This window comes from Leptodactylus fuscus, chromosome 4 (genome assembly GCF_031893055.1).
Source record: "Leptodactylus fuscus isolate aLepFus1 chromosome 4, aLepFus1.hap2, whole genome shotgun sequence".
Classification (NCBI taxonomy): domain Eukaryota; kingdom Metazoa; phylum Chordata; class Amphibia; order Anura; family Leptodactylidae; genus Leptodactylus; species Leptodactylus fuscus.
In genome coordinates, this window is record NC_134268.1 from 95416528 (window position 1) to 95429062 (window position 12535).

The following is a 12535-nucleotide window of genomic DNA, read 5'->3' on the forward strand; positions in this document are numbered from 1 at the left end:
ATATTGTGCTTTGGATATGGTTGAAACTGCATTTAAAAAAAAATAAGTGATTTTTACCATGGTTTTTACTGCTGTTGCAGATTTTATAGGTGGAACGTAAAGGTAAAATGTAGTTAACGTATTAAAACTACAATATATATCCCAACTACTGTCTGCATACACTTTTAGGTTAAGGCCCCTTGTTGCAGAAACGGCTTTTTTGGTTGCAGGTTTTGATACGTTTTTTTGAGCCAAAACCAGGAGTGGATTGAGCAGAGGGGAGAAGTATAAGTACTTTTTATATATTTCCCATTTCTTTTGTAGTCATTCTTGGCTTTGGCTCAAAAAATTGCAACAAAATCTGCAACAAAAAAAAGCTGCGTTTCTGCAATGTGGGGCCTTAGCCTTAAAGAGGACTTTTCATGTCCTCATGCATATGCGGTTCTATATACTGATAGAGAGTAAACAGTATGCTAAATTCAGCACACTGTCAGTACCATAATGTGCCCCAGGTTTGGAGATATTGGTGCTGTTAATTTTTTCCCCCGCTACACTGTCAGGAACGCCCTTCTGACACTGGCGAGAGATCGGTGCTGAAACTAACAGAACCGATATCTCCAGCCCTTTTGGGACACATAACAGGAAAGCCGACAGTGCGCTGAATTCATTGCGTTGTCAGCTTTCTAGCTGTATATAAAATCGCTTATGCATGAGGACATTAAAGGTCCTCTTTAAGCTAAGTCTCATGTTACATAAACAGTCTTTTTGGCTGCAACAGAAACGGAGTGGGAAAAATGCTATATTTTACAGTACCAGCAAAGTGAATGAGATTCTGGTTAATATTCACATGCTGTGGGGAAAAAAACAATGCAGATGAGCTACATTTTCAAAAACACATGTGTTTTTAAGAATCAAAAGAATGTAAATATTAGCTACAGAAACATGACTTTTCCTATAGATAGAATAGAAAAATTATGCATTTTTTTTCTGCAGGATTTATTTATTTATTTTTTTAAATAGCTTCGGTTCACTACATTGAGCCTTAGGGTCAGTTCACATGTGAACAGCCCGCACGGGTTTTGACACCGAGAGAGACGCGGTGAGCCGCGTCTCTCTCTTGTCAAAACCCGCCTGCCGTGACCATCGCGGTCGCGGCTTTCCCTTCCGCTGTCGGCTCAAATGAAAGAGCTGACATAGGAGGGAGCTGCCGGGGGCTCAGCCGCGCGGCTTCCGCCTGAAGAAAGGGCATGTCCTTTCTTTTCGCCGCTAGCGGCAGCCCACCGCTAGCGGAAAAAAAAGCCCGGTGGTCTACATAGACCACCATTGTAAAGGGGCGGATTTTGAAGCGAAATCCGCTGTCAAAATCCGCCCCTTTGCCTACGTGTGAACTAGCCCTATAGTCTATAGCCAGTCATTCACATTCACTCCCATTTCGCTGTTTGAGGCTGGTCTTACACTTTTTTGCTGAAAAACTGCAAGTGGTTAGTGTTTAATTGTAGTAATGAGTATCCTGTGTCACTACATACGTCACCTGCATAATAACAGCCAGGTACAGGAGGCTTTCAGTTTATTATTAGCTGTTAGTATAGAAGTGGCATGTATAGTAATGTGCTAGGCATTACTGTATGCAGCAAAACAGCACCATGTAATTCCAGCCTAATAGTATGGCAAGGGGTACACACTATAAAGTGAAATACTCTTAGAATATGGAGTGGGAAGAGGTTAAAGTTCTTGTCCAGGCTTAAATTTTGTTTAGGCCGGGGAGGTGGGGAAAAAAAATCATGCTCGCCTATTCCTGGTTCTCCTGCATCCTCCCTATGCGGTCCGGTCCTGTTGCTTAGTTGCTCTCTTGCCTTGGAATTCCTCACCGTTTTTGACCTCCTGGGTCCCTTCCTCAGTGGTCATGTGTGTCAGGGACATCCGCTGGAGGAAAAAATAGAGTTGCAGGACCGGACCATGCTGGTTGGCATCAGGAACTGATGTGTGTTTCTGGTTGTTGTTGTTTGTTCAGTAATACTCACAGGAGACGTCTTCTCACATTTCCCGTCTCTTCCCTTTGGACCGCCATGACCACTTCTTGCAGCTTTGACTTGACTCTGTAAAGTTTGAAACACAGACATCTTTGACTCCTCACTTTCCACGCCTCCATCTCTATCTTTATCTCTCTATCATTCTCTCTCTCTCTCTCTCTATATATCTATCTATCTATCTATCTATCTATCTATCTATCTATCTATCTATATAACCTGCAGCCTATATTATGCCACAGAGGGGGGGGACAATAGACTGTGGGGCATGATAGAGGTTGCAGGGGGGGCGCTGTGGGGCATAATAGAGGTTACAGGGGTCACAGTGGACCCTTCAAGCTCTATTCTGCCCCACAGTTGCAAACCCATGAACTATTATTATACTCGGGGGTCTTTTCAGACCCCCGAGTATAATAATCAGAGCCCCAGGGTAGGTGAGGGAACATAATAAACTTTGTTACTCACCTCTCCTGGATCCGATTTTAATCCTAGAAGGCTTTGGGCCTGTATGGTAATGTTTCAGACGTCACATGGTCTGGCATATTACCATATAGGCCCAAAGCCTGGGCTAGCAGTACCATACAGGCCTAAAGCCTGTGGTAGCAGTAATAGCCTGTTGCCATACAGGCCCAAAGCCTGTGCTAGCAATAACAGGCTATTACTACTAGCACAGGCTTCGGGCCTATATGGTACTGCTAGCACAGGCTTTGGGCCTATATGGTAATATCCCAGACCATGTGACATCTGGGACATTACCATATAGGCCCGAAGCCTGCTAGGATTAACATCGGATCCCGGAGGGGTAAGTAATAGAGATGAGCGAGTACTATTCGAAACGGTAGTTTGGAATAGCACGCTCCCATAGGAATGAATGGGAGCAGACGGGGTTAAGCGGTAGGACGCTGGCCCCAGCTGTGTCCATTCATTCCTATGGGAGCGTGCTATTCCAAACTACCGTTTCGAATAGTACTTGCTCATCTCTAGTAAGTAACACTGTTTATTATGTTCCCTCACCTCCCCTGGGGCTCCGATTATTATAATCGGGGGTCTGAAAAGACCCCCCGAATATAATAGCAGTAGTGGGATTGCAGCCTGGACCCGGGCCTATTCACTACCGCCCTCCGCGGCCTATAGTACAAGGGGAAGAAGGGGCTGCAGTGAGCAGGTCTGGGGAGGTTGGTAAATAAGCTGCTACCTGCTGGGGATACTCAAATATAAAACAAACTATAAAACAAAAAAAAAGTTATCTTAATTACCGACCTCGCTGCTGCTCCCGCTGCCGCCACCTCTTCACCCGGCAGTAAGACGTCTGCGTCTCAGCGTAGGCGGCTTGATGACGCCACCTCCGCTGAGATGCAGACGTCTGAACCAGCGCAGGAGAGTGGCAGCTCTCCTGCGTTAGTTAGGGGGGGGGGGGGGGGGGGGGAGGAAAAAAAATAATAAATCGCCTGTGCTGCCACCCCCTCCGGAGTGCCACCCGAGCCGGTCTTCTCACCTTGCCTCACTAGAGGTGCGGCGCTGTGCACAGTAGCAACATAGTGGATGAGATTTTTCCAAATGTCTAGTGTTATAGTCTATGGGGTCTGCAGATAACCGTTTTAAGTCGGTTAGGTTTCCGTTTGGAGTGGTCCCCAAATGGAGCACCCCCTTCCCAAATGGAAACCTTAACGCTGACTTGAACCTAGCCTTGCACTGTCTATTGTGTATGCTTACCTCCCATGGTCCTCTGCTAACTACACTGGCTAGGTCTTTGGTACAATTGAAACAGCTTGTGAGTACACAGAACAACAGAACCAAAATAACCATAGGCAGCAGGGTGACTCAGTGGTTAGCACTGCAGCCTTGCAATGCTGGAGTTCTGGCTTTGAGTCCTGCCAAGGACAACATCTGCAAGGAGTTTGTATGTTGTCCGCATGTTTGCATGGGTTTCCTCCCACACTCCAAAGACATACTGATAGGGAATTTAAAAAGAAAAAAAAATAACCGTTGTGCACAAAATTGCATCAGTTATCTGAATTAACGGTTGAATTTGATTATTTTTCAATTAATTGCCCAACCCTAATTTTGGTTAAGCTGAGACATGGGTACTTCATGTGTCAGTTGAATCTTGAAAATGAGGCATGCCCAGTATGTTTGCTTGCCCCTCCTCACAAAAACTGATACTGTTGCACCCTGACAGGGGTCATGTCAAGCTAGAAGGGGTGGCCTTGCTTGCACTCACTGTGCTCTTGCAAAGGGGTAGTCAGATGTTTGCAAGCATGGCCCAGTACCTTGCTCTTGCCCTGTTCTGAACAATCAGGGATTATGTGCTAAAACCAGGAGCGGATCAAAACCCAGAATAAGCGCATATCTTTCCATTATACCTTACCTCTGTGTAATCTACACTCCTGGTTTTGGCTCCCTATCTCTGACCAAAAGATTGATGTGAGAAAAAGGCGTTTTGTAGGTGTTTTGTAGAGATCATGCAGAGGACATGGTTATTTATATCTCCTGAATCCTTTTCGCCTCCCAATGTGATTATTTTGTTCACACGCATTCGTGCGACGTTTCAGCCTCCAGGAGATCCTTAGTCCCATCTCCAAACAGAGAGAATTGCTGATCTCTTGGGATATGTACATCATTTCTGTAATATTTTTCAGTTCTGATGACCATATAGATTGTTTTATTTCATCCTACCATCACCTTTGCACAGACAACAGGAACTGCTTTACTTTTTTTTTTTCCTGTATCCTTAGTATGTATCATTCTAATTCTGTTTTTGCTGTCTGCAGGGAAGGTCCATGTCGCTCACCACCTTCTTCCGGACAGCAAGGAACGTCATGAATATGTGCTTCAACAAAGAGCCAACAGTAGCAGAGGTGGAGGTGAGCAACTAATTGTACATAACTGTACAGTGGTATAGAACGGAAAGAAGTAATGGAATGTATATGTGTATCTATAACACTTATGAGAAGACAGTGGAACAATAACAAGATGAAGCATATAGGAAATATGCAGGGTTTAATATCACCCATATATACACTAATGGCTACCTCCTTCATCTGGAACACATATCACGAAAACAAGTATTGCATTTAGGCTGAGGCTCCATGTCACGGAAAAGCTGCTTTTATTGTTGCAGATTTTGCTGCGGTTTTATGAGCCAAAGCCAGGATTGGATTGAGCAGACCGGAGAAGTATAAGAGTTTTAGATATTTCCCATTCCTTCTTAGAACCATTCTTGGCTTTGGCTCAAAAAAAGCAACAAAATCTGCAACACCACCTGCAGAATCCGACCATTAGGACTCACACTAACCATAAAAACTCAGGACCTATTGCCACCCTTTCAAGGGAGTGACAGTAGAGTAATGCGCACTGCAACTCTTCTTATTCTGTGCGACTGCCAAAGATGGCTATGCAGTCCTCGGCCACATTGTGGTCTCATAGAATTTAAGTGGGGACTATAGAACCCCTTTCACATGATTAGTGGGAAGGCTAAGTGGTTAAAATCCATTGATCAGGCACTTACAGTTGTATTCTTGGAAAAACCTCTTTAAGGCCGGGGCCCCACGGACCGGAAACGCAGCACTTTGCGAATCCCATCCCCACTTTGTGGAAAAGATCGCAGCACGGACACGCTGCGATTTGCAAAGCCGTTGCAGCTTTGCAAATCGCAGCATGTCAATTATATCTACGGAAACTCCAGCGGCTTTCCCGTAGATATAATGTTAAGAGAAAGTCTGCAGAGGAAAACTCTGTGAACTTTCTCTTAAAAGCGCTGCGGAAAGAACTGCAATGCGTTCACGCAGCGGTTCTTCCCGCAGCGCTTTAGTGCTGTGGATGCAGCCCGTGGGGCCTTAGACTGCTTTCACACAGTCAGTTTTTCTTTTTTTTTTTTCCTTTTGTAGATTGTGAGCCCCACATAGGGCTTTCAATGTACATTTGTTTTCCCTTTCAGTATGTCTTTTTTTTTTTTTTTTTTTTTGAGAATGTGATGGAAATCCACGCAAACACGGGGAGAACATGCAAACTCCTTGCAAATGTTTTTTTGCCCTTGGCAGGATTTGAACCAAGGACTCTAGCTCTGTAAGTCTGCAGTGCCGTGTGGCCCCTACAGTCAGTGATTTTCGACAGTGTTTGTGTGCCAAAATTAGTGGGTTAAAATCCGAGAACAGGTACAAATATTTATATTATACCTAATCTCTGTGTAGTCGCCACTCCTAATTTTGGCTCACAATCACTGAACAAAATTACAGACCAAACGCTGGCGTGTGAAAGCAGCCTAAGTGTAATGGCTCAGAAGAGACTTTGTCATATTGCTATCATTGTCTTATCAGGCGAGGCTATTACTAGAATGAAGTGGCTGATGTGCTACAAAAGCAATGCCCTACATGTTAACTTTTTATGTATATTATTTTTTTTTTACTTTTTTTTTGTACAAGTGATTTGTAGCAGTGTCTGTTTTGCTGTATGGTTTGGAAATGATTGAGGTTTTCCCAGAAGTAGTTAGACTGATGATGGTATTGTAGTCCATATGGAATATTCATGTTGTAGCTGACCTGTATAATACCACTTTGTTTCATGGGGAATGGAGAGCAGCTGCTAGCAATAATCTGTGGTGTACATGATATTTATGTTCTTGTTGGGCTGTCTAAAACTTCTAGAACAAAATTAATCTCATCCTCTGAAATGAGATTGTGAAATGTGAAGGCGCCCCAACAGCACCAGCATTATGTAGTAGGTCATGTTAGGACATTGCACAGAACAAGCTGCATATTATTATGCTCCTGCCATTGTGCCCTAATGCACTAGTGACAGACTGAGGGATTTAATATATAGGAGTATAAATAACAAGCGATGACTGAGCTGTACTGGAATATATATTAGGAAACTTAATACAAGAGGCAGACTTGTAGTTTGGTGATGGGCCTGACACCTTTCTTTGCAATGCAGCTGGGAGAGGATTGAACTGGGATTTGATAAAATTGCTATAGAATTAAAGAGGAATATTGTGCCTCAGCTCTGCTCTATTAACCCTAAGCCTTTATTCCATTCCATGTGTATTTTGTGCTGTGCTATTGGTGATGGCCATGTTTATTTCCCCTGAATTCTATAAAGTAACCATTTTGGACAAGGTATTATTGGGTATGATGATGTTACCTGCAAGTAAATATGGAAATGATTCCTGCTCTTCACTCAAAATAGTAGAGCTTTGTGGGTTTCCTGGAGGGGAAGGTATTTGCCTGTCTGCGGTGGTTTTAAGACTATGAATGTTTTAGAGGAAAGTTTTCTGCTGGTGACATGTGCTACATACTGTAAAGGTCATCTTTTTGGCCTCTAATGTCCATTCTTGTTTAAAGGCAACCATTCATATGCAGGTAGCATGTTATAAAGCAGGAGGGGTTTAGGAGATAGAGAGATATTTACCGTATTTTTCGGACTATAAGACGCACTTTTTTCCCCAAAAATTTCGGAGGAAAATGAGGGTGCGTCTTATAGTCTGAATGTGGGATGGCCGCGCTACTGCCACCGCTGGTTTTCTTCAGCGGCAGGAGTGTGACAATACTGCAGGCCCTGGCAGCTAAGACACTCCCCGGCATCCGCCGGTCTATTACAGCAGATGCCGGGGACTGTCTTAGCTGCCGGGGCCTGCAGATTGCCGCGCTACTGCCGCTGAAGAAAACCAGCGGTGGCAGTAGTGCGGCCATGCTGCAAATCCACTCCTCCTCCACAGGTCCCGGCAGTCAGTTAGCCCCGGGGCCGGTCCCCACCGGCCCTATACCTTCAGTGATGCAGGCCGGCTCCTGCACGGCGAGGCCGCAGGAGCCGACCTGTTCCGATGACAGCCGGGAGCCTAATGAAGGCTCCGAGGCTTGTCATAGATATATATTACTATCGCGGCTGGTCTATGACCCTCCGCGATAGTAATGTATAGAATCTCCCATAGACGGCAATACACTTGTATTGCCGTCTATGGGACTTGCAATCAAATGATTGCAGGTTCAAGCCCCCTAGGCGGGGGATAATAAAATAGTAAAAAAAAAAAAAAAAAAACACTTAAAAAAAATATAATAAAAAATAAAATAAATAAAAGTTCACCTCCTTTCCCTAGAATACATATAAAAGTATAACATTACTGTGAAACATACACATTAGGTATCCCTGTGTCTGAAAATGCCCGGTCTACTAATATTTTTATGTACAGTGAACGTCAAAATCAAAAGTGCTAAACTGCCGGGTTTTTCTCTCTGTTTTGCCTCTGAATTAAATAAAAGGTGATCTAAGCAATAAACATTTCCCAAAATGGTATATCTAAAAAGTACACCTGGCCCCACAAAAAAACCGCCCTATACATCCCCGTACAGCTGCAGGGTCACCTGTCAATGTGGCCTTGCAGCTGTTCCAAAACTACAACTCCCATATATTAAATATTTTACCATTTTTTGCCTGAAAATTTTTTTTCCCTATTTTTCTCCTCTAAAACCTGGGTGCGTCTTATAGTCCGAAAAATACGGTATCAGTCACTAAGCAAGACTATAAAATCTAGATTTACATCTGTATTCCTAAAATGGAACAGAAAAATAGAAATTCTGATGTATGTGAGCACAGACTAAAGCTGGCCATACGGATTAGCTTCTCGATGGCCATTATACGGCCATTTGATCACTTGTAGGCTCATCTGTCCAAATGATCCCACCATGAGCAACGTTAACAACTTGAAATTTAGGGTTTTTTTTTTTTAAAAAAAAAAGCAGTTAGTCTTTGCGAATTGGCAGATGACTGAGCTTTATTTTATTTTATTTTTTTTGCAGCTTGGAAAATTCAGTAATTTCTCACTCTTTCTTTCCTCTTTTTTTTACGACCATCTTCTTCGACTCTTTTTAGGCTAAAGCCAATGTGTCAGCGACACTTACACATTAATAAAAACCATGAACATATAAGCACATGCTTCAATGTCTCTGATTGGTACAACTGGTTGAGGGTCACGCCAATGCTCCTCCCTGAACATGGTGCACTGCAAGAATATGTTGAAAGCTGCTCCCATATAAAAGGTTGTGGCTTACATAAAGAGAATGTAGTTCACATTATCCACCTTCAGAAGACTGAATAGAGAAAACCAAGTACAAGACTATATGTCCTGTATTATTTTTGGTGGTCGTCTTTATCCATAGAAGTGAATTTGAATCTGTGTTTTTGAAGCAGACTAATTATATGGTTGCTAAGCTGGAGATCCCCTTTAAAACTCTGATCACTTTTTGACAATACCTCAATATTAAACTAAAACTAACTTGGTTCTCCTTATTGCAGCAAGAGTACTGGCGTATTGTTGAACAGAAGATTTGTCATGTAGCTGTGCATTGTGGAAAGGTTGACACGAAAACTCATGGCAGTGGATTTCCTGTGGGTAAAGCGGAGCCCTTCTCAAGGTGAGTATATTCTCATGTATTCGTCCTTTGTCACATGGAGCTGTGCAAATAGTCATATAGTTTCCTGTTATGTTTTCTAGGCATGGATGGAATCTGACAGTCCTTCCTAATAATTCAGGATCTATCCTGCGACACCTTGGTGCTGTGCCTGGTAAATTTCTGATATTATTTATAACTTACTTTATAAAGTTCCATTCTCATTCTGGTGACTTGTAGTAATTTGTTGAGGATACACTCATTGACAGAAAATAAAATCAAAATACACACCACGATAGAAATGTTGGATTGCTACTAAACTCGATGTGCAGTTAAAGAAGATCTGTCACCAAGTACAAAATGCTAAATGCCATACAGCGAGTCTCTGAACAGTTTGGTGTTTTTCTTTAATTCTGACCACCCATTTAAAAGATATGACCATGAAAGGGTACCATGTAAGCAAGCTCTGATTCTCTGTGTGGGTGGGAACCTTTTGTATTTTATTTTTTTTATTTTTTTTTATAAAAATGTAGATTGTGAGCCCCATACAGGGATCACAATGTACATTTTCATTTTTTCCTATTAGTATGTCTTTGTAGAATTGGAGGAAATCCACACAAACACGTGGAGAACATACAAACTCCTTGCAGATGTTGTTCCTGGCAGGATTCAAATCCAGGACTGCAGTGCTAACCACTGAGCCACTGTGTTGCCCCTAATTATTATTATTATTATTATTATTATTATTATTATTATTATTATTATTTTTTATTTTTTTTAAAGATTGTGAGTGCCATGTAGGGCTCACAATGTACATTTTTTACCTATAAGTATGTGTTTGGAGTTTGGGAAGAAATCCATGCAAACACAGAGAGAACATACAAACTCCTTGGAGATGTTGTTTCTGGCAGGATTCGAACCCAGGACTCTAGCACTGCAAGGCTGCAGTGCTAATTACTGAGCCACCATGTTGCCCCCTTGCATTTTATTTTATTTTTTAAATAAAAAGGTTTCTGCCAACGTGGAGAGTCAGAGCTATTTTATAATGACATTTGGTACTTGGTGAGGGATCCTCTTTAAGTCTCAGCAAGGTATGTAATTGGTTACAGGGGTTGCCGCAAGCAAGTATAAAAGTGCTTTCCCCACTGCCCTATAAAAGCTCTCACAGATGCTACTTTTGGGCTGTTTCCCTTTTGGTGAGAGTTTGATAAGTATACCTCTACGATGCATCTGAATACACAATGCCCAGTTGACAGACCTTGGGGGAATCATTTCCAGGCACTTAGCAAAAGGAAAATTGGTGTCACAAATGTCTCCCATTGCCTGCATTATCTTCCAGCCATCATCGCCTTAGTTTACAGCGGTGTCGTGAACAAGAAACATGGACTGGAACAGCCTAGATTCTAGTGACAAATCCAAGTTATGTTGGAATCTGACAACAGTCATGTTTTAGTATGGGGGTCTCGTGATAAGAGCTTATATCCTTATTGTGGAGCAAAACACTGCCCCATCTGCTGGTGTGATAATCTGGGCAGCCATTACATACAGCAGTCAGTCACCCCTTGTAGTGATACAAGGGAAACTAACAGTAATATGTGCAGGACATCCAGAGACCATATGTGTTGCCTCACATGGCTGGGCTTTCATCTGGCATTTTTCAGCAGAATAACACTCACCCTTACAAAGCAAGGGTTTCCCAAAAACTTCTCCGCCAGATTGCCATGCAAGCAGGCCAAGGAATTTTTTTTTAGATTTATCTCCAGTTGAACATCTGTGGAACCTGCTAGAACACAAACTTTAACAACCTTCAGGTATGCAGGTTCTACAGGCCTAGCTGCAGCCTCTGGTGGAAGAGAGTCCTAAAGGATACCACCTGGACTGTGTATACTAAAGAGAAGGGGAAAAAGAACAGAAATAAGCACTCCCTGTGCAGAACTTGTGATTTGTTTTAGGGAAAGACCCTAAAGGTGAAAGCCTTTAATCCTCTGTGGTTGAGTGCTCATGTGATGCGGTTGTGTATAGACACAACCACTATAACGGCATCAATATGTATAGTATAAAAGGGCAGCATCACTCACAAACTGCTCCTGGAACTGCCAAGGACGTTTCAACGTATACTACAGACAACAAAATACAAATCAGGATTTTTTGCTGACTCTACAATAATTGTTCCATAAATGTGGACCACGTGGAAATATTAACCGTTGGTTTTTATTCAAAATAAAAAATAGATAAACCCAAAGAAAAAATATATGGCGTCGGAGATAACACGTTTCGGGGTTTAAAAAAAAAACAAACCCTTCCTCAGATCAAAAGACACAAAAGAGATTGAACCACATCTTTAAGCTCTAGCACTTTCTTAATTAACAAAGTTGATTGGTGGAGAAGTTTTATTAACATATACACACACATGTACATAAATAAATGGGTATATAGATTTTAATCAAGTCACAAGGAATTAGCATAAGAAGGAAGTGCTAGAGTTAAAGATGTGGTCTTTTGTTCAGTCTCTTATGTGTCTTCTGATCTGAGGATGTATTTTAAACCATGAAGCATGTTATCTTTGACACAAGATTTTCTTTCTTTGGCTCTATCTGTTTTTTATTTTGAATAAAAAACAATGGTTAATAGCCGGTGGTCTGCTTTTATGGAACCATGCCTGTAGAGAGAGTGGTAAATCCTGTTTTTCTTGTTGCTCATACCAAGCCATAGAGCTTGGACTGGAGTATCCATGCCCAGTATCTCATCTTGTACCCAGGCTACACGTGGCCCAACAAGGCACTAGAGCCTCCATCCAATTGTACAGTTTTCCCCAGTAAACTTATCCTTTTAGTCTAATATTGTAATCACTTACATATATCATTTCATTAACGCACAAAGTTCATCCCATCCCAACAACTCTTCTTAGTGCTTTTTTTTTGGCACGGAGTGTTTATAGGTTATCCATTGATTCTGCTTTCACCATATATATGTCTTTAGTATGATATTTGTAGTGAACACCAAAGCTGTGCCATCTTCAGAAACTGCCATGTCCTTAGTGATTGAAAGTGCCTTGAAATCTTCATTTTTACAAATTGAAGCTTTCTAAGTCTGACCATTTGTTCTCCTTCCCTGCTGTGCAGGTGAAGGGAATGCTTATTTCTGTGC

The 12535-nt window shown here is 42.2% G+C and overlaps 1 protein-coding gene across 1 annotated transcript in view; it reads left to right on the plus strand.

The window, feature by feature from the left end:
• The window catches only part of JARID2 (jumonji and AT-rich interaction domain containing 2), a 140174-nt gene that overhangs the window by 110376 nt on the left and 17263 nt on the right, over positions 1–12535 (plus strand). The window contains exons 9-11 of the mRNA XM_075270818.1: positions 4778–4870; positions 9294–9412; positions 9493–9563. Coding sequence (XP_075126919.1) covers positions 4778–4870; positions 9294–9412; positions 9493–9563 — 283 coding nt within the window. The remainder of the gene's footprint in view (positions 1–4777; positions 4871–9293; positions 9413–9492; positions 9564–12535) is intronic.